The sequence below is a fragment of the Nesoenas mayeri genome (assembly GCF_963082525.1).
Source record: "Nesoenas mayeri genome assembly, chromosome: 20".
Classification (NCBI taxonomy): domain Eukaryota; kingdom Metazoa; phylum Chordata; class Aves; order Columbiformes; family Columbidae; genus Nesoenas; species Nesoenas mayeri.
Window position 1 is genome coordinate 5,364,751 of NC_137569.1, and position 27,984 is coordinate 5,392,734.

The 27,984-nt window shown below is 42.3% G+C and overlaps 1 protein-coding gene across 1 annotated transcript; it reads right to left on the reverse strand.

Moving 5' to 3' along the window:
* Window positions 1-3,431: 3,431 nt before the first annotated feature.
* Window positions 3,432-27,143, reverse strand: CRCP (CGRP receptor component). The gene is made up of 6 exons (XM_080357288.1): window positions 27,078-27,143; window positions 24,340-24,376; window positions 23,929-24,027; window positions 22,721-22,815; window positions 12,394-12,451; window positions 3,432-3,974 (listed from the first exon to the last, which is right to left on the reverse strand). Exons 1-6 carry the CDS (start codon window positions 27,083-27,085, stop codon window positions 3,831-3,833), a joined length of 441 nt encoding a protein of 146 aa, XP_080213414.1. The 5' UTR covers window positions 27,086-27,143; the 3' UTR covers window positions 3,432-3,830.
* Window positions 27,144-27,984: the final 841 nt, after the last annotated feature.

A 27,984-nucleotide genomic window follows, 5' to 3' on the forward strand; every position in this document is an offset into this window, starting at 1 on the left:
AGAGCCCAGCGAGAAGCTGCTCCTCCAGCGGCTCCTCACCGTGAGCACAGCAGGAGCTGCACCCAACACGTGCTTTATTTCTGTAGCTTTTGAGAAGATGAAAACAGCCAGTGCATGAAGAGCAAGCCCGGCGGGAGGAATCACCCTGCTGTAGAAACATACAGGTCCCTGATGTGCTGCAGCAGCCCAGCGCTGACCAGAGTGATGGGGAAGGTGCCCGGTTACTCGTTTCCCACTGGGATTGATGGTTTGAGCTCTTCCCCGTCCCCTCCACACTGATATCCCAGGTGAAAGCACCGCTGCACAGCCCCGCTGCTGCCCCGGCTCCCATCAGATCTCACCGTCCTGCAGCCACGTCTGGCTGGGAAGCGACAGGGCATCCGTGCCCACGCTGTCCTGCTGTCCCTAGAGAGACCAGCGGGGGGGATTTTTTGGGGTGAAAGATGGAGGACTGCACGAAACAGCTGGGTTTGGTGGTTTTTTCTTTGTTTTTTTTAGCCGAACAATGGATTTTCTGCCTGGTCCCATACAAGCGAAGCGCCGGGCGCCTCCTGCCAGCTTTCCTCCCACAGCTCGGCAGGGCACCGAGCGGGAGCCCGGCGGGGCCGAGCACGAATTGCGCACAGCCCGGTAGAAAGAGAACAAGGGGTGGGATGTGCAAACATGGGCTCAAAACCCCAGCGGCACGGCGAGCTCTTGTGCTCAGCACCAAAGCCCAGCCAAGGCAACCAAAGCCACCACCCGCCACACCAGCGGCCACCAGCGTCAGCTGGGAACAGCCCGGTCCCCATTCAAGGGAAATGCTAAAATAAACCACAGAGCCGTGCTGCAGCCAGACCTGGGGGGCTGCACAAATATGCACCATCGGCGCCGTTTTGCAGGTGGCCATGAGAAAAAGCCCCAACGGCAAGTCTGGTTGTAGGAAAAATGAAGCACAAATGGGGATCGCGGTGCCAGGCATCCCCGGTCCTCCCGCGAAGCAAGTTAACACAATAAAGAACCTTAATGCGGAGGGAAAATAATTCAAGCAACATATGCAGGGAGACTCTCGCTCGTGGCAAAGTTCTCGGGGCTTAACAAATGTTTCCCAAGCGCTCGCTGCATTTGAGTTGTGCTTTGGCCAGAGCTCTGATTTTCTCAGCTCAAGCATTTCTTTTTGCTCAATAAAAACTTTGGAGCAGGGTTTCTTTCTGTGGGAACAGAAAATATGTTCTCTGTCAACGTCTCCGGCAGCTCCAACTCAAACAACGCTGCCATCGACCCCCTCGGGGACAGCGGCTGGACCCCAAACTGCACCTCCGGGGCAGCCCCTTGGAAAGGGGGTTTCGTGACCTTCCCCTCTCTGGGAAGGACACAAACCCATCACTTGTGGTTTTAAAGGCTGTTTTGGGCTTCTTTAGAGAAGAACCCCATGGGGGTTGGTTGCATGCAAGCTGCTGTTGAAATATTTTAAAGAGCTTTAACATCCCAAGCTGCATTCTAGTTAAATTTCTCTATTTCTTCTAAGGTATGACAGTTTCAAAAACGTGTCTGGTTCCATTATTCTTCACATGTCAGGGCTCTGCTGCGACCACAGCAGCCACACATCGACCTCTGACGCTGTATCATGATGTGGCTGGTTCATTACTTTAGGGCTCGATGTAAATCAGCCCGGTTTGGGTGACCTCAAAAGCAATAGCTTTTTAGTTTGCGAAGAGCAGACCTGAGAGCAAACACCACAACACAAACAAACCAGAGCAATTCCTCACCTGCACGAGCACGGACAGTGGATTTTAAAGAGGTTCTTGCTGGAACGCAGATGTCACAATCCCGGCTCCCTTCAAATGTTACTCAGCATCTCACTTCTAGGGAAATTATAGTTTGAGTATCTTGAGGCTGAACAAGCTATTAATGCATTTGTACAACTTTAATACATGTATCCATCTGGAATTGATTTTTATAAAAAGGTTAAATACAATAGCAAGGGAAGGGGTTCTTGTATCTTGTACAATTCGCATACGACAGGAGGCAAAACGGATGTTGGCAAAAATCCACTGCGATAACCAATCGGCAATTCCCAAGATGGAACATCCAGCTACAGAGATCTGTTAAAATATCCTTGCTGGCTAAAGATACTTGTGATCTGCTTCCATCTGCTTTTCGTAAGTTTAGAACAGGCTTCAGTGACTTAATTTTAGAAGAAGACAGATAAAAATGTAAACACTCGTAGCCCAAGGCCACAGCACATCAAACAACATCAATGGCTGCGAAGAGCACAAGTGCTAATTTTAAAACTAACGTCATTCAGTGATATGATCTACTTATCCGTTTTGTCTTGTTGCACATTTAGAGATTAAAAGATATATTGATGTACCACAAAAAACACCAAGGACTTTCCTTCTCTAATGCTACACTTACCCAGTCAACACACACCTTTACCCTCCAGCCTTGCAGTGCATTTAATCCAAGATAAATTATCTTTAAGAGGCAAATACACTTTCCAATAACTTCCTTTCCTCTCCACACATCAAAGAAATAAAAATACCATGGAAATGCTTATCACAAATCCCCCAGACACTGGACGTTATCACTCCTTTTCATACACGGCACAACTAAAGCTCAGAAAGGATAAATTTTTTGCATAAACACACAAAACCATGAGAGAAGTGGAGGAAAGAAAGTCAGATACTCTGATTCAAGGTCTTGTATCTTGTCCATAAGCCACAAAACTCCCAAGACGTACTTCAAACTTTATTTGTATTCCCAGTATGTTACAATAATTATAAAAGAATGGCCCGCAGTCACAGTATAAAACCAGTGCCATGTGTACCTCATGATTTTATGTATAAATACACAAAAGATTTATTAAGATCATCGATGCTTTCAACATTAAATACTTGATCCTGAACTCCTTAACCAGGCAAAAGCTCAGCACACAGAACAATCTGCTTCCACCAGGACAGATTCTCAGTCTTTTAAAGTAGATCAGGACTCCAGTGCTGACTCATTCATTTATTCCACGGTCAACAACATGTTCACAGGACTGATCTGTCTACATAGAAATATTGGAACAAATGTTCTAGGGAAAATATACACCCCACACCTACATTTTCTTCTGTTTGTGTTACTAAGAGCCTTGCCATTCCAGTCCAGAGCCTCAGCTGCTGCAAACTGGTCCAACTCAGCTGATTTCAGGGGCAATATGTTGATTTAGCTGATGATCGGGATCTCTCTTTATTAAGTACGGACTGTCAGACACCCTGAGAACAGTTACCTGACCCCCAGATCCTCCATTTCCATGCCAACAACCCATGAGAAATTGTCTGGCCGGATTCTGAGTAGTTTCTTGCACAATATTCTACGCCCCGATCCCCTAAACCAGCCCTTTTCACACATGGCTCCACAAGCCGCCTTTGTATTGCAGACTGTGTTCTGAAAACCAGTTGGGCAATTCAAAAGCATATGAAAGAAATTATTATTATAGCACTGCTGTGATAATTAAAACCTTGCCAGCTGTATATAAGCCTATTCAAATGTACAGCTGTTATATGGGTAGTGGAAAAAATACAAAAGCTTCAGATTCTGTGACCCATTTCTCAGGGTGCTGCATTATGAACTCTGTTACTACCATCCCCGTTTAGGACAAAATGCCAAAACAATAGCGTCCTTTTCCGTGCTTTCTTGTGAACAATTGTTTCCCTCATCACCTCTGAGTAATAAAAATTGTAATATATTTTACAAGGATCTCCAATACCAGATTAAACTGGTATCAAGTAAAACAAAACAAAATAGAAAAATAATAGCAGATTCTTCTCTGTTGAAATTGTTGCCAGCTTTGGTCTAGATGCCTCCTACACTTGGTCACCTTTGTCTTCTGTTGCCATTTCTGAGTCTCTCTGCTGCTCCTCTGGATCCCCTGGCAGAATGCTGGTGACCGTCTGGAGTAGAGACTCAATCTGCTCTTCCGTTAGTCTTTCCTCGCTTTCTTCCACCATCTGCAGGTCAAAAACAATCCAATGCAATCATTAAACCCACACTTCCTTCCTCAGCCCCAAACAGAAGGACTCAACTCATCGGGAAATACTCATTTCATTGGATGCAAGGCATCGTCTGAGCTCATTACAAAAGCATTTTACAAAGGGGAATTCTTGCAATACTTACAAAAATATATAAGAGATCCATTGTTAACCATGACAATTGGTACTCTAGAATGAGACGCTGCTTTCTTTACAGCGAGGAGAACACCATGCTTGGCACAGGATTTCCTCCCTGCTTTCTCCTACAGCCTCTCTCAACCTCCAGCTTGAGCCAGGCTTTTTGTTAAGCCCCTGCACAGACCTGCTTTCCAGAGCTATATTCCTAAGTTCCTGTGCTTTCATGTGGGAACTGAAATAAGAAAACCCGAAAGTGGTTACTTGAACCTCTGTATCTTACCCAGCACCCAGAGTAGAAGTAAGCAGGCCATAAAAGAAAGCACCTAATCCTACAGCAGCCATATGTTAGTGGAATTAACTTAGATTGTGACATTCCTGAATATAAAGGCATGTAAAAGCTCTGAGCAACACAAAACCTGCTGTCACGCATTAACAATAAAATTCTGTACGATTAATTAGGGACCTGCTCTAACTGTGGAGCTGTGGGAACTCTTATATCACTGCTACCATAAAAACAACTGCCCTAATTTATAGGCAGCTGTTAAAAGGAAAAGCTTGTCAGAGCGCTGGAAAAGCAAGTCAAATGAACTCTTCAAACGCAAACGAAACCAATTAGGATTGCGGGGTTTGAGATTTTCTTTTTTATCCAAAGTGCTTTAAAATGTCCTTTGAAGAGCAGTGATTTATATTAATTATGGTTGCAAGTCAACACAGGTTTAATCAGTTCTAGCTATCAATTGCCAGCAATTCGGATGCATCTTCTAAAGGCAGAGTGGTATATTGAATTAACTTTCTTTTTCTCCTTCAATGTCCTACGAGCCCTCTTTGCACAATCCGATCATCTTTCATCAGCCATTACCCACAGATCCTTGACGAGAGGAAAGCGAGCGCGCCCGCATCCACTCATGTAGCAAAAGGCAGACAGTGAACATCCATTTGCAAATGACAGTTTCTGGGGACCATCCTGATCAAAGGACGATATTCTCCGCAGCGTGACTTTCCAAATGCACTTAGCTCAACAACTACCATGGGACCTTGGCTCTAAAATCAGCCCTGGCTCTCATTACCAACAGCCGCTCTGCTGTACCAGTTAAAATACACTAAAAATCCTGCCAACATTACCCTTCTGTGTCGGCAACTGCTGCAGCTGCTGAAATGGGATCAGAGAATTGTCTTCTGGAGTCCATTCCAGAGGTGACACCTCAGTGGCTTGACCAGCGTCCCTCGGAGCATCAACATGCGCATACGTACCCTCTTTGCTGCCAATAGTGCTGACAAAGCCATTACTCTACAGATGACCTACACTATTAAGCTTTGTAGCGCATTATCAGCCTTGTTTTTGGACCGGATTTTAGTGTTATTAATTACTGTTACATTGAACCTTAAAGGTGACAGCCCCACAGCAGCAGGAACCGTACAAAGAAAAAGCCCCCGTCCTTTGGACAGGCAATATCGCCCAGGGCACAATGATTTATCTCTCAGCGGCCAACACCTCTGGCATTTGTTACCATCCCGCTGCTCTTCCATCTTCAGGAAAACGGCACCATGCCTGGTTTAGGTTTGATTTATTGGATCACATGAAGCCTGCCTCTCTTCTCCATTTAAATTTCATCCCTTGTCCTTTCATCTCCAACCACTTTCTCCTTTAGGTACTTCCTTAAAGTACCCAAAGTTAAACAGAAGGATTTGATCAGAAATTAAACAGATAAAAGAGCGATTTCTGATTTCTAGATCAGCATCAACTCTTCTCAACTTCTGCATTTAAGGCAGAAAATACTTACGCAAGTGTCTAACACTCCTTACGTGCTCCTGAGTGTTGAAGGAGCAAAGCCCCAGCTCCCAGTATGAGCCATCACAGTGATGTGGTTTGTGTTGGCCGAATGCAGGAGCCTGCAGGACAGACAAACTGCAGATACCCCTTGGGACATCAGCAGACGAGCTCTGGTGACTGCTCCAGCAGCTCAAGAAATCACGCTTTACCAGAAAGATGATGACAGAAAATAGCCTCTCATGTTTCAGATGCTGTAACTGATGCCTCGTTAAACTGTTGAGGAAAGCGTCTTTAAAGAAAGGTGCTGGACACTGTGCTGAGGAGTGGGTATTGCAGCTCCAAATTCCCTTCTGTTGACAGATCCGTGGTCTGTGCCAGAGGGAAGGGGCAATCCCTTAAACCACAGCAGCAAATTCATCAAGGGCTCACCTCTCGGTGCCTCCGGGACGTTGCACCCTCACTGGATGAACAGCTTATTATTCAAAAGCTGATGCTTCAGTGTTATTTTGCTGTGATACTATTCAGGAGTTCAAAGGATCAAAAGCATAAACTGTAAAAATCAATTCTTTTCACTCTTCAGAGAAACAGCCCGAGCAGCAGCTTATGAAAACATCAGCAATTAGGAAGCAGCAAAGCAGCGTGCCGACGGGAACAATCCAAAATGAAGCACAGAGGGCATGTAAATTAAGTGACAAATGAAACTCTCCTAAAGGAAAACGTATCAAGGGAAACGAGGTCACTCAGAGGCTCATTCTAGATCCAACAGATGTTCGCAGAGTCTTCTAGTTTTGAGCTATAAGCCAAAATACGTTTGATACTGACAGCACTAGGAAATTACGTTATGTTGCTCAGAAGAGAAATTATGCATAGGAAAAAGCCTAAGAGGCAAAAAGAAACAATTGTATTCAAGTACCTACTTTTCCAGCAAGAATTTTACAAATATATGAAGAAACACCTATGAAAATTCTTGCTAAGTTCTAACTTGCAACTGGCTGAAACTGCTCAAGCAAAAGATTCAAACCATACGCAGTCAGGAATGCAAAGTTTATACTAAGGAAAATAAAAATGCAAACGTTTTTAATCAGTGTATGACATAAGATGTTTATGTTGGCAGTGCCACACACGCCCAATGGAAACACATTATCCTCACAGATGACGCCATGTGCAACGCGTAGATATCATCGACCAAACCCCCGCCGAACTGTGTATTTGCAATATTCAGGGGTTTGTGCAAGTAACAAAATTGGCCAATGTTCCAGTAACACAATTTGTAGATAAAAAGCACCCTGATGTGCAGCGAGACAAGGATGTCTCCTTCTCAGGGCCGAGAGCAAGGATTTCATTGAAATGAGCAGTAAGTCATGTCAGCTGTGCTGCTGCTGGTAATAAATAATTCCCTAGTCATTACTGCTTTTCAGCATTCAACTCTATACCACAGCGAAATAATGACAGTGTTTTTGCAGCAAATGTTGTAGCATATTCTGTCACTCATACATATATACAGTATGTGTTTCCTATGAAATGCAACTACATGGTCAAGGTCAATTCAGTCAGGTCAGGCCTCAATAATAACTTTGATTTCACCCCAATCAGTAAGAGTTAGTTTTTAAACTCTCATCACAATATACACACACACACTAAGCAATATTCACATTACATTTAATTTCCCCCCAGCTAATGCTCTAGACAATATCACCTATAAAGAAGGAATCAAGGAAGGAAGCAGCCAATTGTTATTTGGTAACTTAATTGGTATAAAATCCTTACAGCTGAATAAAATACCTTTCAAGCCTCAGTACCTAGAGTTCTTTCTTATTGATAAAAACAGCCACACCTCTAGAACTGTGGAATATATAGGAAATAATCAGAAGGCAGCCGAAGCCACTGTGCTGCTCAGCTCTGAAAGCAATGCCACCTTTATTCCAAGTCTAATAACCAATTCTTCACCTTCTCAAGCGCTTTGGAGCTACAATCGTTAAGCCACAGCTTATGTATTGACTTAATTTCAAGTGCCCAAGAGGTCTAACTAACTTAACTGGACTTAAAGCTTAAAATGAAGCAAACTTACTAAATGGAGAGTATGTCAAGCAAAGGATGCTGGTTCTGTTCTGCCTCTCCAGACACATCAACGCGTGGGCTTTCTAACAGCAAAATGAACCGTGCATCCGACATCCATCACTGACTCTGCCTACAAGAGAACGGACAAATCGCTCATCAACTGCAGAATTAAACACTGGCAGGTGCCTTCCCAGTACCGGAACCGCTACCAGGAACGGGGCTTATTAAACAAAAGCGTGTGTGGAATATTTTATTGCCACGCAGCCTTTCCAAGCCACACATTTCAGAGCAGCTTTTATAGATGGAGCGCTATGTACGAATTTCTCAGAGGAATAAAACAACCGTAATTACCAAATTGGAACGTAATAATAGAATAACATTAAGCGGTAAGTCACTTAGAAACCTGTCGAGAAATTCTCATGGCATAAAGTTATTTTCAGAAGCTTTTAAAGGTTTTATTTATGGAGAAGGTAAACCAGAAACTAACAGCCTGACTATCAAGAGAACTGCAAAGATTAAGGTGATTATTCATAAAATAGATCTGTAAATCAGTACGTTCGTAGTGCCATGTACACATGTAAGCACAAAATATGAACACACACATATGTATACATGCATACTTGTATCGATTTTTATATGGGTGAAACAAGGACAAAGATTTTAGGAACATGCTCTCACTAACTATAACCACCTCTTTTCTTCCCCACTTACCCAAGTAAAAGCAAAGTATAAGAGATTCATCATCCTCTCTGTGCTGCTTTTATGCTTTCAGACTAATGCTTATTTCATTTCGCCTCCTGAGACAACACAATACGCTGCCAGTGTTGAAGAATAAAGAAAACCACACTGAGCAACTCTAAAAAGATCTGAAAAAGCTAAGAAACCATCTCAAGGATAAGTAATATATGATGGGTAACAAACCTCAGCGTCACAGAACAGAACAATCTGTGGGTTAAACGCTATTGTTTATTTGAATAATAAGCAAATAATTCTATTTAAAAAATGATCAGTAAAATATAGCAAAAAAAAAAAAGGGGGGGTTCTGATGGCTTCCAAAGCTATCAAGCACATAATTTAACTGCAGTGTAGGAGGCGACATATTTTATGAGAAAATAACTGCTATTTCCTCCTTTGAACGGTAATTTGAAATTGTTCGGCATTAACATGCTAATAGAAAAAAGCACATAAAAAAGAAATAAAGTTAAAGAGTGAATGATTGGATTAATGTCCCTCAGAGATAATTAACCAAGTATGCAAAGAGGGAAGCAAAATAGATTGTTGAGAAATTAAAATGTTTAAATCCTCTAATATAATCCATTTTCTAGCAGGATATTTCACATGATCATTTTCTATTCAACAATAAAAGACAAACTACCAGGCTGGTTAAGCAGGGCGTATATCACAAAGTACAAAGCTCTCTGAGATGGAAATCCAGGTTTAAAAAGCACAGAATGAAAATCTCGGAGAGGAGAATGTGGAGCAATTTGTTCATTAGCAAAGATGATGCTTTATCTTCAAACGCATCACGGTTCAGCATTAAGTCGAGCTGGACCAGTCAGGTTTAGAGCAACATCAGTGTCTTCTTTTCCCCCTTCATGAGAGCAGCCCCACAATCACAGGCCCTGGTTGTGAGATGGTTGTGATGATCCTGCAGTGTTATGGCTATAGGAGGATTTAAGCAATGTAATGAAAAAGTGAGCTGAAATGTCAGTGATTGCTTCAGCATTGTCCACAAAGGTCCCTTTCGAGGTCCCTTCCAATCCCTAACATTCTGTGATCCTGTGAATCACTGAGCCAGCAACAACAGATGTTAAAGATTAAACCAGGAGGTCAAGATCGCTGCAATGTGTAGTGTTTTACCCCATGGGATGTGAATTGGAATTTCATGCTCCTTTTCTTGCTATTGTTGTTTCAAAATAAATCCTGTCACACAAGCCACAAAAGACAAATGTGAACAATACAGCAATTTATGCAAAAAGACTTACAAAAGAACTTGAGATCAAAAACATCACAACATAAATTGGCTTTTTAGCTTAAATGCAATTTTATCAGAATTGATTTATTGTCTGTATATAACTAAGGACACGGAATTTTATAGAAGGAAAATAAAAAACCCAAAAAGCTGGAGAGGCAAAAAAGCAAGAAGCAGCAGTAAATACCCTCTTGCATCAGCTATTAAAAGCCTATCAGGTAAATCTGACTCGATCCCATGGACATGCAGCATTGAATAAAAGTTTGCGATGTCAGAACTATTTGAGCAAGTGAGAGAGATGGAGAATCTGTCTCGTTTGGCATTTTGTTTAAAGCTGCTTTTTTAAAAAATAAATGCCTACATTAGATGAAGTGGTGAGAAGTTCTCATCACCATTTCTTTGCGATTTCCACTGCAGGAGTGACTCGGAGCTGTGGAGTGGCAGGGCCAAGTTCAAAGAGAAGAGAATGATGGCAATTCCAGACCCAGCATTCATTCTCTGCAGTTGTCTCATCCACCAACTGCAGCGCATTGACCTGCCTGCATGAAATTCCTGTACGGGTGATCTTCTCCTCCCGACATCAAGGAAGAAAATGCTGGTACCCTCCACGGTTCTGCAGTGTTTTATACCCAAAGATGAGCAGAGACGACAGAGGTTTTGTGTGTTCAAAGACGTCGCGCTGCTATAATCTCTTTCCCATGTCCTCACCAGAAACCAAAATGATTCAAGACAGCAATCGAACAGCAAAATCATTTCCTTGCCACAGCTCCTGATCTCTGTATTCCACTAACAAAAATGGCCCTTAGTTTCCTAGCAGCTGTTGAGCTCAAAAGACTTTGATGTGCTTTGATGGAAGAGTAAATGTGCTGCAATTTTGAGGAAGCTCAATTTAACACAGTGTTAACAATCCAGTCAACCTAGCTTACTGTCATACCAGTTTTGGAGAAACTTACCCTGGGAATTACAGGGGTATTGCAATGTAACAGAAGTAACTGCATCCCCAATACTTCCACAATGATACAAATTCAGGCTATTCCCCAAGTGTATGAATATTACATTTTCCACAAGTTGCTTTTGCTCATTAGAGAAGGGTTACATGTCAATAATAGGCTGATAGGGAACTCAAATCACTTACCTGCATTCTGTAAGTTTAGCAATGAGTTTTATCAAACTCTGTCATTGCAAACCTTGGAATAGCCGAATTGCTATGCTCACTACAGAAACCTGACTTCCAATATAAAGGCCAAAATTTCTTATACTTGCCTTTAATGTCACTATAAATGTGACACAGGGCACAAAACTACGTTCAGTATTTTATGGATAGGTAAGGTAATGCGGAACTAGGGAAGATAATGAGGGCAGAAGGGATAAGACAGCCAAAACCACAGTCACCTGAAAGCAGCAAAAGGTGATTGCATTTTAAAGAAGAAAAGGGAAAGAAAGACCATATAAGGCCTACATGTGAATGTAATAAATCTCTGCCTAAGCACATGAAGCTAACAAAGGTATGAGACAGGATCTACCTCATCGCTTATGAATAACTTGCTAAGCAAAACCCATTGAAGCCTTAATGCTCTTGCCTGGGTTGATGACTGACCCTGATCTCTTCAATCACAAAACACAGGATCCGTCCCTCAGCTAGAAGCATTTTATGAGACGCCTTCAGCATTTCTATGTCTACTCCCTGGCCATGAAATAAAAAATAGTCCTACTGGTACCTCTTTAATCCTTCCCATTTTTGCTGCAAAATACGATACTGTTACTACATAGTTTGGTTTCAGGATAAGATTGTAAACAGATGTTCTTAATGTAAGAGATCTTTATTAAAACAATATCCTTATTATAATAATCTCTTTATTACCACAGGATTTTGTGTTTCTAAGGAGATACACTTCAGAGTATATAACCATCTACTTCTATTTAGCGACAATCCCTCTTTACACCAGACTTATGCTTAACAGATTGACAATGGCTACTTTCCATCAGAAAGTCCATTTATAACCATTTCTCACTCTGTGCCACAGCTCAGAATTCCCCATCAGTCAATACTCATTGCTTTTTAGCACGTTTGGTTTTACTATAACACACAACCCTGCCATCCAAACAACCGTGTCATCACAGCTGTCAAAAAGCGAAGTGCCTGATCACGGAGCAGCAGCAAAAAGTCTCAGGTTAAACAGATTTAGTTGCAATACTGTAAGTAACCCTTCATGACTGCAAGGGGCATTTTCAGTATGTGACGCTGCAGCAAACAGAGGTGGAGAATCTGGCTGAGAAAAAGACGGGCAAGTCTCTAAGGAGGCCTCAGGAAGCAGAGTGGATTTGAAACCATGAATGTAAAGACGTACATAAAGGGAAACATTCAATCACTGACCATGAGAAAGCAATTATTCAATTGATCTTCAAGGTTAAAGCTGTTTTCATTTAAGTTTTGGACAGTCAGGAGGATTCTTACTTACCAGCTGTATTTCAACTGCCGTCACAGGCCGGTGGTTCAGCAACTGGAGCTTTTCTGCCCTGTTTGAAAGCAAAATGTAAACCAATCTGTGTTACTATATAATTTGAGGATCCCCTCAAATGACTGGTAAGATGCAAATACATTCCTGATAACTTAGGCATGAAACGCCACTGCCAGGAATAATTCTGAGTGGGTTTGCAGTGAGGTTTAATCGCCAAGATAATTTGGGTATTTTAAATACAATACTTTCTAGTGTGTTTAGACATACCGCTGTTGCCACCCCTAGTCTAAGGTAGCAAGGCAGACGTGCTTAGATCATTACTGTACACGCATTAATTAGCATGCACTGTTGCTTTGTTTAACGCTGTACAGAAACACCAAATGACTTGTCAAAGACCACAGATGGCTTTGCTATGAACACGCGGCCACAAGAACAACTATCACACCTAACAAGTTACCATCCATCGGCCAAATGGCAATAACTCATTTATTCTTTAGGCCAATGTCTTTTTTCATACATTATTACAACGGGTTGAGGTTGTACTTTTACACACGCATCTTTGGGCAAAGAGAAATCTTCAGCCCTGTTCCCAAGTGAATCCACCTTTCTGTTGTGTTTCTACACCTTCTGGGCACCGCACAGCAAACCAGGCGAGGACTGAGCTGGGCTGGACACATAGAAAACCTCTTTTTCCTGGCTTGTTTTTGACTTGATTCAGTGCACAGTCCCACTAAGACTCATACGACCACAAACAGCAAGGCAGCAAAGATATAGAAAATGCCAAAACAACCCTCACCACCCCCAATCAGTGCCCGAGTTGTGAATGTACAGTCACTTATTGCAGTTTGAAAGACAAGTGATAATTCACTGATTTACAATAACCCAAACACTTCTGATTACCTGCCCACACTCTAATGCAGACAGAAAGCGACTCTATAAATTCCAATTTGCAGCCCTGGGTCTTTAGCATAACAGCACTTCAATCCATAAAGGCTTCTTCTGGGTTGACTTTAGATACGAACCGGGTTGCATCTGGATTTTTAATAGTCCAATTCTGTTCTCCTCCGCTACACAGGGGAGAAGCCAGAAAGACTTGTCTGGTTTTGGTACTTAAACACAAACGCTTTAATACTTAGAGACAGTTTAGCGCTACTGAAGCCGGTGGCAAAATTCCTGATACATTCAGAACCGTCATCAAGCTCATCCGGTCTCATTGCTTCTCTGGATGTATTTTCACCAACTAGACATCAGCTCTACTTTCTCATCAAGAAATCATGAGACCTCACAAATGTCCATTAAAACACTTTGATCATTAAAACAGAAAAAAAGGGCCATGAGGGGAAAAAAAAATCATGGACATCTAAAAATCTTTTTTTGTTGTTTTGGAATACGTGATCAAAGCAGCACGTTCATCAAATTGAAACCACAGCATTTAGGCAATAGATCTGCAGTCAAAAATTATTAATTTTACTTCATACTTAAATACAAATAATTCTAAAAACAAAGCAAAACCCAGCTGTAATATGCTACTAATGCATATTTCATTAATTTCAGAAGCTCAAAACATTAATGACCACATAATAGCAGCATGGCTAACGATCTGAGCTGATCTTTGTGCTTTAGAACAGAAAAGCACAATAATACAACACTCCCAAAGATAAAACAGATGCTTAAAAGGGCATATGAAACAGTAACAAACGCACTGTTATAGTAAAAACATACAAATGCAGTGTGATAATAATAGATACCATGAGTAAATGACCTGAATGTGCATATTTGGGAAAATCTTGAATGATTATTACTTGACACACAGCCTCTCCTACCAGCCATTTATGTTTATGTAGCACAAATTTACGCGTTAAAGTGAGAACTGACAGTCAACACACACGATTGCCCAGTTTGTGACGCAGCGGCGAGCTACGGTTTTGAAGAATTAAAGCCTAGAATTTTTTTAATTATTTAAACGGCTTCTTTAAAGCATATTTAAACTACTCCTGAAGAGTTTCCCCCTGGTTTATTGGAGCTGTGGGCGGCTTTGAGGAGCAGACGGCCGCTGGAATTCGCAGCCCCAGCTCCCCCACGCAGGCGTTTACAACCGATGGGGCGACGTCTACGTGTCTGGAGATATTTCAGAGACCCCGTCTCACTTCCAACAGCCTCCAACACCGCCTGTCCTTGAAACCCAACACCTGGGACAGCGTATAGCGCTGTCAGACACCGCAGTGCTTTAGCACTTGTGTATATTCACCGGGCGAAGTTCAGAGCGAGGTGGTTACACCCCTCAGTTCCAGCAGGACAGGGAACTGCTGGAGAGAGTCCAGTGCAGGGCAACAAAGATGCTGAAGGGAGTGGAGCATCTCCCGTGTGAGGAAAGGCTGAGGGAGCTGGGGCTCTGGAGCTGGACAAGAGGACACTGAGGGGTGACCTCATTAATGTTTACAGATATCTAAAGGGTGAGTGTCAGGAGGATGGAGCCAGGCTCTTCTCAGTGACAACCAGTGACAGGACAAGGGGTAATGGGTTCAAACTGGAACACAAGATGTTCCACTTAAATTTGAGAAGAAACTTCTTCTCAGTGAGGGTGGCAGAGCCTGGCCCAGGCTGCCCAGGGGGGTTGTGGAGTCTCCTTCTCTGCAGACATTCAAACCCGTCTGGACACCTTCCTGTGTAACCTCATCTGGGTGTTCCTGCTCCGGCGGGGGGATTGGACTGGATGAGCTTTCGAGGTCCCTTCCAATCCCAAACATTCTGTGATTCTATGTGATTCTTTAGGAGAAGCCCGTGATGAGCGATGTGTTGCTATGACATGGACGTGCTCACCCGTGTACGTGTCAAGAGACTGAATTTCACCGTTCAGGAGGCAGGAGCTGACAGCCAAAGAGAATAAGGCCCTTCATTTACCCGCTGGATACGCCGAATGAGCAGCACCAGCGTCAGATTTTCCTGGCTGACGTCTCCTGAAGGAAAAATCCCGTAATAGCACAGATTGGATGACCTAAGAGACCCTCTTCAGCTAAAACACTCATGATTGTGAGAGATTTAGCGATGGAGACTCCTTGTCTCAGACAAGAGCTTTGCTGATACCAACCATTGGGCTTTGTTAATCTGGAGTGTTGGGATGTGTATTCACAGCCCTGAAGAGCAGAAAGCAGCTGTGAAGAGGTGACACGCAGACGGGTGGGTTGAGATCCTGCCCCCGGCGACAAGACCAAAATGCTCAAAGAGACACGTTTTCAATTGTTCCACCTCATCTCCAAGCCATTCTGCCATTGCTTCTGTAAAATGCTAGAAAATAATGCTAATCATGATTTTCAACTTCAAAATGAAAGCCTGCTATTTTAAAACGCATTTGTGAAACATTAACAATTCACAATGGAAAGCTGCAAGAAATCCTCATATATAACCAAAAAGCATGCACAATTCAATATACTAAATGTACACTTACTTTACAAATACACCTATTCTTTCACTCTCTAAATTCCAAAATTGGAGAAGGGGATAAGGAATTTTATAAAGGAGAGGAAAAAAAAAACCAAGAAGAAAATTCCATTTTAACCACAGAATTGTTCAAAATGTCTGTTTAAAAAAAAGAAGAGCTCAAACATTTTGGGTCCCACCCTACCCTTTTAATCCTCTTTTCTGCGTCTACAGAACCACATCAAACATGAGAGGGGACGATTAAGGCGCATCCAGGCTGCAAAAATACAGGAGGATGCTAAGGAGAAGGCCCTTTGTGTCAATTATAGCATTAATCAGTATTTAAAGGCAATTCCCAGTGCAGTGACTGTTTTCTCTTCCCTCCTTCACAATAACTGTTTATATTTCCCCCCTACCCCATTAACAACCCCTTGGCAGTGCGGGGTTTGATCCTGAATATCGCGATTTAACAGAGGACACAAAGGGATGGGAATTAGCTTGGTTAGCCAGATTTATTAGAGTGCTTCGGTTTGGGAGAATCAAAACCAAAAGCCAAACGTGTTTCCACTGGTGGGAAGCAGTGAATACATCTCCTTTGTTTCCCCATGCTAATCACTTACATCTATTTGGCAGCCTGATGTTTACAAGACTATTAAGAGCGTGGCTGGATTTAACACTGAACTGCAAGCATCACTGTTGGCTAGTGTATTGCCAAAAAGATAACGTATTCTTAACTGCTTCCATTTAGACTGCCATAAGTAATAAAAGGAGAGAAATAAAACCTTAATGTTGATGAGAGACAAGTACTGAAATACTTTAGACCAGAATTAAAATGGAGAACGGGTCATTTAAGGAATCAATGAGAGACAAAACCGCTTCCTTGTAGAACTGTAGCGAACCACATCACTGCCATAGAAGAAGTCCTGACAAGGTAAAGGTAAAATAACATCTTCAGTGTACAAAAATCTGGCCAATTCGCCTAAACGAATGTATGAAAGATTTAGTGTTTTTTCCTCAAAAGTTGCGAAACTGTGGCGCCTGGTGCATGGGATGGAGACGCAGACGCTGGTGCTCTGGTCCACATGTCAATGTTATTCGCCTTATTGTCCCGGCCAAGCACATCTGTGCCTCAGTTTCCAGCCATCCAAATGTGCAGCTCTCACAGGAGAGCTGTGATGATATCTACTTGTAAAGCACGTCCCCCTCCTCCAAAGACCTATCACACCTCTGCTAGAGAATGCAAATTCTATTTATCCAGACCTATTTTGAAACAGGTAGAGCTCTATTATGTTTATTATAGAAAGCTTACTGGCAGAGCTGGGAGCAATAGAACTAAATTAAAACCAACTATACATCATGACTAAATCAGTTAGTGAAACTGTTCACGTTTCCTGAAGACAAGAAATACGGGACACGATAAAAAAGGTCACCCTTCAAAGACTTCTTGCTCATAAGCCATTAACATTGCTGTAAATCATTAGGGAATAGGTGGAAATTTTGCAGTCAGAACAAAGGGATCTCAGAAGCATCACTTCAGCAAAGATGGTATCATTCAGCGTATTCGCGGTTTTTAAAATGTGTACAGAAGAATGAGAGATAATTAGCAAGTAAGTCATTAAAATGTGTTATCTGGAAAAATTTCATGCCTGTTTTTGATCTGCAAAACTCTCAACTGGAAAAATGACTTGGAACATCAAAAAGGAATTAGCAGCAGGGTGTGAAAAACCAAAAGCTACATAAAAGACATTTCATCTGAAGGTGCTTGTGTAGTGTTACAGGGCTTTAGAAATTATAAATACTAATTAACACTGAAAAATAATAACCGTTAAACATGGTTAACATTGTATAATTACGATTTAAGCAAAGCATTTCTTTTATTTATGTAGAGACTGAATCCAAAGACATGAAGAAATGACCAACTAACCGCCATGTGAAAACTGGTAGCTGGCCAGTTATTTGCTGATCAACCCAAACACCATTCTGATATTGCGAGATGGCAAAGGGATAACTGACTGTAATCGAAAGCATTTGGACAAATCTGTTGACACGAGTGTGTGTACACTGGATACTAAGATTTCTTGCTAGCATGCACACAAATTAGAACCTGAACACCCGCAGTTCCATCAGAAATAAGCTCTAAGGAAGGCAAATTCTGCAACCTGAGCGTGCACCAGTATCAGTGCTGACTATAGTATTTTGCATGGGCACAGACACGATGAGCATGAATTTAGTTCATGCTCCATTACATCTAAAAAATAAAAGGAACTTTTTCCAACTGAGATGAATCCATCTTTAGACGTCCTACAGCGTGCGTGTTTACACTTAGGCTCATTAAATAAAAAGGATAACTTGTCCCGTGCAACCAAACAGAAGGTAAAGAATATTTTCAGCTTAATTGCCCCCGGAAAGTAAGTCTTTGTATTTTCTCTGGACTGTCTGGATTTTAGTAACACTGTTGAGAACATTAAAGCTGCTCATTCAAGAGAAGAATAGATATAAAAGATGAGTGACAGCTGAAAGCCATTTTCTCACATAAAAGCAAGATTCCACTAATCAGAGTTAATCGTCCAGGCCACATCCAGCAGTAGCTGAGACCCAGAGCCAAGATCAGCATTTCCAGCTGAGGGCAAAGCCCTGTGGAGCGGCTTTGGGATATACAAAGCTAGGACTATGGGAGACAAAAATGTGTGGTTATGGGGCAAAAAATGGGGTCTGAGGTCCACATTTGAGGGGAGAGTATATATTGCAGGATGTGAGTATATAAGATTGTATTAGTGCAGCCCTTAACAATCAAAAAGATAAGTTCTAGAACACCAAAAAACCACCAGTGTCTTACGTTCAAGATCACACTGTGTATCTGGGTAGACAGAACAGATAAGGCATTGCCACAGTGCATGATAAATTCACAGATTCTAAAAAATAATAAAACCAGTTAGTGTTGCACAAATTAAGACAAAATGTATCCTATTCTGTCAGCAGCAAGCCAAATATTTGCAGCGTTTATATTTTAACCAAAACCGTATTATGTGTCTTGATATCGCCCACTGGCTAATGAACTAGACTGTATGTAAATATATGCACATGCACGTGTTGTTTCTCTAGTAAGAGATCTATAGGCACGGGGAAAAACAGAACAGTATTAGTGCCAAGATGCAGCACAAAGAAAAAAGCCTAAACCATGTGTGATTGTGCAGAAGAGAAATTTACCCTCAGGAATGTACGTTTTGTAGTGGCTAGAAGAAATCATCAACAGCGGTATACGCAACAGCGTGTTATACCACTGGCTGGAAATATTTAAGCGCCAACCCCTACGGTCCTGAATGGAGCGCGGCAGCTCACGGGAAACGCTGTCTGAACGCCCATCGCAGGATTTGGCTGAGCAGCCTCTGAGCCGCGGTCGGTGCGATGGCAGCAGCAGCCGCGCGTGGTCGGTGCGAACGTACCGGGGTTACGGCTGTGCTGCAGCATCGGTGCGTTTGTGCAGGATGGAATCTGAGGGCTGCAAATCAGATCTGAACGCAAAGGAAAGAGAAAATAATCGAGCAACGCTGCTCCAGATCAAAAGGTTAATTTCAAATCAACTCAGAGGGAAACACACAATAGTCTCTGTGAAGACTATTAAATGATGCTGTTGTTAAACTAGCACCAGGCTGACTTTGGTGTTGAATGTTCACTTTGAACGTTCTGGAGGAGACAAAAATTACAAAGTAAATCACTCAGCCTCTAATATTGCTGAGGTTTATATTTGTTGTGCTTCTTGGCAACAATGAAGGAAAATACTTTTGAAAAGTACCACTAATTTTCAGCTCAACACTTCCATGAATGTGTTGATTTAAAGACAGAAAGGGGCAATGCTTATATCCAATTTAAAAAATTATAATAATATGCAGTGATTGCAAATTCGATTATTCCAAAATCAGATCTAAGATACACTATCGGGAACAGGAAGAAGTACAAGTAGAGCCAATTTTCATCTCACTGCAATTACAGCTTAATAAATATTCTTTTCCTGCCACGCTGTTCACACTGGCTTACAAAATATGAAGCCATTCCAGGGACTAAAACTGGAAAATTAGCTGCTAGTGGCATACTGTACTTCCAAGTACAACACAGCTTACTGTACTGCAGCGTTAGCCAAAGCTTGAGGCCTCAACAAGGTAATAATAAAATTCACTACTCTGCCAGTTCACAGTTTTTCACTAAAATAAATCCCCTCAGTTCTACAGTTTGAATTTTATCAAAACAACTGAAAAAGAAAAACAAACTGTGCTTTCACAGAATCACAGAATGTCAGGGATTGGAAGGGACCTGGAAAGCTCATCCAGTGCAATCCCCCCATGGAGCAGGAACACCCAGATGAGGTTACACAGGAAGGTGTCCAGGCGGGTTTCAATGTCTGCACAGAAGGAGACTCCACAACCCCCTTGGGCAGCCTGGTCCAGGCTCTGCCACCCTCACTGAGAAGAAGTTTCTTCTTAAATTGAAGTGGAACCTTTTGTGTTCCAGTTTGAGCCCATTACCCCATGTCCTATCATTGGCTGTCACCGAGAAGAGCCTGGCTCCATCCTCCTGACACTCATCCTTTAGATATCTGTAAACATTAATGAGGTCACCCCTCAGTCTCCTCTTGTCCAGCTCCAGAGCCCCAGCTCCCTCAGCCTTTCCTCACACGGGAGATGCTCCACTCCCTGCAGCATCTTTGTTGCCCTGCGCTGGACTCTCTGCAGCAGTTCCCTGTCCTGCTGGAACTGAGGGGCCACAACTGGACACAATATTCCAGGTGTGGTCTCCCCAGGGCAGAGTAGAGGGGCAGGAGAACCTCTCTGACCCACTGACCACCCCCTTCTAACCCACCCCAGGATGCCATTGGCCTTCCTGGCCACAAGGGCCCAGTGCTGGCTCATGGTCATCCTGCTGTCCCCAGGACCCCCAGGTCCCTTTCACCTGCGCTGCTCTCTAACAGGTCATTCCCCAACTTATACTGGAACCTGCCATATTTTACTGACTGTATCAGTGAGATACATGTTTAAATGCCTTTGAATTTGCTCCATTTAGCAAAGCAGCTACCTGAAATTACCATGAAAGGTTTAAGTCGTGTTGTTTGTTTTTGTTTTTTAATTTGCCCTTTAGGAAACACGATTTAGCTCTGCCTGTAACACTAAAGAGAAAAAGCCATCACAAAATGGATGGCCATCAGCGGAAAACGTATGCTGGTCTGTTAACCTGGTATTTTGAGTGGCAAATATGAGCAATAACAAAGAAAAGATTTTCCAGGAATGGCACCATTTGCCAGCACAACACTATCGGTTCTGTAACTAGAGCCAGAACATTTTTGGACACCGTATGCAGACTGATGAGCAACACATTCTGCATGGTCAGTACCGCGAGTTCGTAGCAGGAGAGCAGGAAAAATGAGAATTCACTTGATTAAAAGCTCCACTCTTTGAATGTGCCTCAATTCTGGGTGCTTCTCTTGTTGGTGTCTGTTCTTTACTACCTTGAAATTCTCACATACAGCAGCACAACCTAGTGCTCGTGTGCTGCAATAACAGCCTGAGCAGGGAAAGCTCCTCACCAACCACCACCACCAGGTTTTTAGATGTAGCTGAAAATCCTTCTTATATTCAAAGCCCTGAAGCCCTTGTGTTAGATGTCACTGAGCCTAATTAACAGTACAAACACACTGCTTAATTGTTTCCTCATTGATTAGAGGCAGAGTCATGACATGGGATTTCAACAGCGGAGGTTTAAAGATGAGTGGGTGTTTCTGACCAGTCGTGTCTTTTAACCAGAACCTCTGCTCCCCTTGCAATGAGAAAACAGAAAACATCGCTGTGTCCTCACTGAGGACAGACACCAACTAACGTGTATCTCAAATCACATCATCCACCCTCAGAAAGCTGTTACCAGCAGAGACAGCGTTATCACTAGCCGGAGATGAGGGGAGAGAGCACATCTCTGAATGCCTTACCTAGTAAGGAAGCAGCAAAGACACCCTCTGGAGTTCATTGCTCTTCGTGGGAGGAAAGGTCATTACAGAGAGATCATGTAAGAAAGGTCCTGGAGAACAAACATCACAGGTTCCTTCCTCTCAAAGGGGAGGAAAGCTCTCAACTGAGTGGAACAAAATCTCTAGCGAAGCCTTTTAAATAAATAGCCTCTTCATCCCACACAACGGAAATTATTAAAGTCTTTAGTTTTTAATTTATTTAACGGTGGAGCAGTGTTGAAATTATCTTGGTTATGAACCAAAGTGCAGTTCAAAATTTCCTTGGAGGCATTATTATTTTAAGTGGTTTAACATAAAGTGCATTATATAGCAATTGCACACCATATGCTTCCCAGGTTTTGGTGAGAAGAGGCTGCCAGATGGGCTCCGATACTTCTCGCTTGAAGTGTCTGAATGGAAAAGATTAGAAGAGAAAGTGCCAGGACCACACTAAGCAATTCCATTTCTTATTCTGTAAAGCATGTGGCAAATGTGGTGCAGGCCAGTTCTTTACCAGGTGCCAAAGTTATTAATTAAAGTTGTAGAGACACAATAAACCAAGGCTAGGTTGAGTTTTTTTGCAGTTGTCTTACTCTGTTCAAAACCCAATTCCAACTTACAGTTTCTTCCTCAGAAAACATTTACGAACTTGCACTTGGACCATGTGAGATCACGCTAAAAACTGAAATACTGACAAGAATCTGCTTGAGAAATATATTGGAAAACACAGGCCCACTTAAGGAAATTCTCGTCCATACATGCGTTAATGAGCAAGGGAGATGATGAGTATTTAAATAATGGCAGAAAATACTTGGAATACATTAATAAAAACCAGACAGATTATCACGCTGTTACACGGGGATGAGTTTTTCAACATTTTCATGAGCTTCTATTTTTACTCAAAGGCACATCTCTACTTACTTGGTTAGTTTATGGCCTTTCATTGCGATGAGGAAATCTCTCACGGTCTCAGGACTCTGGTACCTACAGGGTGTTTTTGAAATGTACTTCAGTGTCTGCAAGGGATAGGAAGGCAGTACACATTATTTCACAGTTACTATTTGCTTTACCAGTTGTGTATGAAACAAGTCAGTTTGGGAAAGTCTCCTTTTAAAAATTACTCAGATTCTTCTCAAATTGAAGTGGAACCTTTTGTGTTCCAGTTTGAGCCCATTGCCCCATGTCCTATCATTGGCTGTCACCGAGAAGAGCCTGGCTCCATCCTCCTGACACTCACCCTTTAGATATCTGTAACCATTAATGAGGTCACCCCTCAGTCTCCTCTTGTCCAGCTCCAGAGCCCCAGCTCCCTCAGCCTTTCCTCACACGGGAGATGCTCCACTCCCTTCAGCATCTTTGTTGCCCTGTGCTGGACTCTCTCCAGCAGTTCCCTGTCCTGCTGGAACTGAGGGGCCACAGCTGGACACAATATTCCAGGTGTGGTCTCCCCAGGGCAGAGCAGAGGGGCAGGAGAACCTCTCTGACCTACTGACCACCCTCTTCTAACCCACCCCAGGTACCATTGGCTTCCTGGCCACAAGGGCCCAGTGCTGGCTCATGGTCATCCTGCTGTCCACCAGGACCCTCAGGTCCCTTTCCCCTACGCTGCTCTCTAATAGCTCATTCCCCAACTTATACTGGAATCTGGGGTTGTTCCTACCCAGATGCAAGACTCTACACTTGCCCTTGTTATATTTCATTCAATTTTTCCCTGCCCAACTCTCCAGCCTGTCCAAATGTCACGATTAGGTGGTATCATCTGCTGATGGATCATCTGATAGATATCTGATGATAGCAAGTTCTGCCCTGGGTCTTAAAAGGACAGAATATCTGGAATCAAAAAACCCAATAACAACAAAATCCATACAACTACACAGTTAAAATACAGGGTGGGTTATTCTTTTTGTGATAGATTTCAATAAGAGCAGCTGCACCTCTCTGCCCTGACAGCACAGTCAGCCTATAACCTGAATAAACTATCCGCAGAAAAGTGGCAAAAACCCCCAAATGTCACTGTGGGTTTTTTTTAATAAGTGACATTTGATACAAAGCTATTAATATACAGCCCTAAGGATGTGAATTGCTCCAGCTTGGGCTAATTTGCAATGGAATTCCACAGCGCTACTCACTTCATACATGATTGTGTTCAGATTCTGCTGACCAGAGCTCTGCTTGTTTTTCCCACTCTCTTTGCGCTGCTGCTTAAGATCCGTAAGTAACTGGAACACCTGGGAGCAAAAAACACCATTCAAGAGTATTTCACTTAGAAATATTACAGTAGGAAAACATAAATGAGCAATGCAAAATCCTATCAAGCAAACAACAAAAATCATCGTGGCTTCTTTGGTGAATGCACCTGCAATTGGAATTAAAATGTTTTGGCACCAGAATGATGACCAGGTATGTAAATTGTGGGGTATGAAAATCACATACAGGTCTTGCCGATTGCCACTGGCAATTTCCAGCTTCCAAAGAAGTACACAAGTGGTTGATTACAACTGCAAACTGCTGCTTTAAAACCGGGACACAGACAAACTTACCTCAAAGTTACTCAGCAATGCGGCGTTTGCATCTTTTCTAAAAGGAAAAATGAAAATGATTATTTATGTTCCAAATGAAACTGTTTAGAGTTTTCTTTGTTGAGTCACGTAGACTCTAAAATAACAGAAACTATTTGCATAAAATTAAAAAAAATCCCCAAGAAATCTATTTTTGGTGATTCTACAATTATCAAACTGGTGCCACCCCTACAAAACATTTTTCCATGTTACATAAATATACAGTACATTTTGCACAATTTGCCCTACATATCATAATACACCTGGACTACATAATCCTTTTACTGAGCCACTCTATTTCATTCACTCACCCAAATTTACAAACTAAATCCAAATTTCCTTGGGCCTCCAGTTTTACTTGAATGAAGACTGAGAGGAAAGTAATGCAGATTACACACACTATTTATTAGTCAAGAGCATGGAAAAAGAAAATACAATGACTATTTTAGCACCATGTACATATGTGTGTGTATAGATACAGCCAGGGCACTATATTAGACATACTGTACCGAGGGAAAAAAACCAACTTTATTACATTTCCTTGTTATTTATTCTTTGAATCTTTATGTGCCCACTTCTTTATTAGCAGGGAAAGGTTGTGAGTTTTCTATCTTCCACCAGCCAAACACTTCCCCACTAACTCTATTCCAATTAAGCACAAATCCTTATCCACCACTGGTAGGCTGAATGCACTCAAGTGCAGATTTAGATTAATCGCACCTCAATTACTACCGGATATTGTAATTTTATATTTTTAAATTCAATAAAGGAGAAAACCTGACGCAGAACATCCTATATTCCCCGAACAACACGTTCTGCTGAGCAGTCAGTAGCCACAACAACAGAAAGTTTCCATACAAAAGGAAAAAAAGGCTTTTCTCAGGTCTGTGCAGCAGCTTATAAAAAAAAGGGGGGGAGAAAAAGGTACAATGTATTGTTAAGCACCATCAATTGTTTGAATAGAACTGTCACGTTCATCACTTTCAAACGAGTTACATGTGTCCACAAACTTCCACAGGTTCTATCATTGTTTTTAAATGAAAAGGACCTTCTAAAATACGCTGAGATGAACTTCAACTTCCATTCCGCTGACTCGAGTGAAACTTCAGCAAGTGAGCTCACACACGCATTAGTTTTCATTCATGTTTTACAAACCATATAGCTTTTGGTGTTAAGTAAATGCGATTCTTCAGAATGTTTGCATTCAGGCTATTGCTACAGAAATCCCTATGGATCAAAGACATTCTTTGTTAGAAATAATAATGCTACAGAATAGCTATATAGGGAATTACTCCGTTCAATAAGTGAAAGGGTCATATAGAGTAAATACGCTACTGTGCAAACAGGTCTGTTAAATCTGAAGTTAAATTATTTAAGATGATTGCTTCCTTTTTAATTCTACAACACTTTATTATTTGGAAAAATACTTATATATTTTTTTCTAATAACGGATAGCAAACGAATCAATCTCAGCTCCTCAAAAGATTTTTGTTGTGCTGAAATACCAGAACTATAAACTGAAGCTTTTGCAGAGCTTAAAGCAGAAGTACAATTTTCTTCAGTCTTAACTCTCATGAATCCAAAGTATTATTGAAAAAGTCTTCTGCATTTAATATATATATATATATAAATCTATGTAGCTCCAAAAATATCACTGACACTTCATCTTTTTAAATCTACTGCTTAAAATATGTTGTATGTTTAAACCAGGCTGCTGTTCATGTTAAGGCTAATTTAGTACGAACCCATAATGCAGTGGATGTTTCCTATTTATTACCTGCTTTGGGATTTTATATATAGAAGATCTCATTATAATAGTATAGAAGATTTAATGACAATAAAGCGTCCATGGATAACGTGAACTATAGATCAGGAAAGGGAGGGCAAGGGAGATGGGGACGGGGAGCGGGACCCAAGCTGAACCCCGACACCTTCTGTCCAACAAGTGAGATTTTTAAAGCAAACACAAAAAAACCTCAATTTCCCATCAGGATGCCTGAATACACTGCTGGTTATAGGGGTGTTAAAGGCCAAATATACCCCCCATACACTGCAGGCAGGCCCATATAGATATACCCAAATACACTGCACAGTGGCTCATATAGATATACCCAAATACACTGCAGGGAGGCTGTATAGATATACCCAAATATATTCAGGGAAGTGACATAGATATATCCAAATCCACTGCATGAAGGCCCACATAGATATACCCAAACATACTGCAGGAAGGCTCATACAGATATACCCAAACATATTGCAGGGAGGCCCATACAAATATACCCAAATACACTGCATAGGGACCACACAGATAGATGCAAATAGACTGCAGGGAGGCCACATAGATACACCCAAACACACTGCATGGAGGGCCATATAGAAATACCCAAATGAATTGCATGGAGGCCCATACAGATACACCCATATATACCGCAGGCAGACACATATAGATATACCCAAACACACTGCATGGAGGCCCATGCAGAAATACCCAAACACACTGCAGGGTGGCACATATGGATATACTCAAATACACTGCATGGAGACCATATAGACATACACTGCATTGAGGCCTATATAGATATAACGCCACACACACACTGCAGGCAGGCAGGCCCGTACAGATGTATCCCACCACCCCGGCCCCGGAGCCCCCGCTGCCGCCACACCGGGGCCGCAGTTGGGGGCGGGCGGCAGCGGCCCGTCCCGCCGCTCCTTACACCTCCATCCTGTCCGCCGGGACAGAGCCCTGCGCTTCCTCGCCGCGGAGCTTCCTCTTAGGCGCAGACACGCCGCAGCTCTAGAAGTTTTGGAGGCCGGGACGGAAGCGGAAAAGGAAGGAGAAATAAGGTGGAGGCAAAAAAACAAACCCAGCTGCATTGGCCGGGAATCGAACCCGGGCCTCCCGCGTGGCAGGCGAGAATTCTACCACTGAACCACCAATGCCGGTGATGAAAAGTTTGTCTCCGCCCCCCGACTTGTAGCCACTGCGAACAAAAATATTCAATGTTAAAACGGCAACTGTGCCAGAACATGTCCTAAAAAATAGATTCTCTGTTGTTAAATCTGACGAGGGGGAATTGTATAGGTCCTCCCAAACCAAATCTCTAGTCACATGCAAAAAAAACCCCCACTGTAAGGCTGAACTAGTTGTGTAACACTCCTATAGTCTTTTAAAGCACCTGTACACATCTCATCAAGCTCATCGGCATCACACATCTCTTCCTGCCATTGCGGGGATTCTTCCCCATTTAGTCCACGTGCTACTAAATTTTGCAAGAGCCCTTTTAATTCTCCAGTAAACTGCAGAGACGTCATCGAGTGCAAATAGCTGAAAATCCTGTTGGCTACAAGCAAAATTGTCTGGCTCAGAGACCAAGAGTCAGGGGAACACTAATTAATTTATTTTGCCATTATCACTCAGGTAAAAGTCTATATGCAAACACACCACTAACTCCCAAAGGAGTCACATACACCTGCTTGTTTGCAGCAGAGCTGTAAGAGCAATCTAGAGAACCAAATGTGTTAAGTCTTCTTGTGCTCACAACCTCCAGCTTGCAATACTAGCACAAAATCCCCATTTTCCCCCAAAATCAAGCCTGAAGAAAGCCCACACCCACTTGTGGG

Excerpts from the sequence above, each read along its gene's own strand:
- CRCP (XM_080357288.1), bottom strand. Across the intron at positions 24,028-24,339 it reads CATTGCTGAGTAACTTTGAG|GTGTTCCAGTTACTTACGGA; the intron begins GTAAGTTTGTCT and ends TTTTGCTCCCAG. Across the intron at positions 12,452-22,720 it reads AAAGGCCATAAACTAACCAA|GGCAGAAAAGCTCCAGTTGC; the intron begins GTAAGTAGAGAT and ends GCTTTCAAACAG.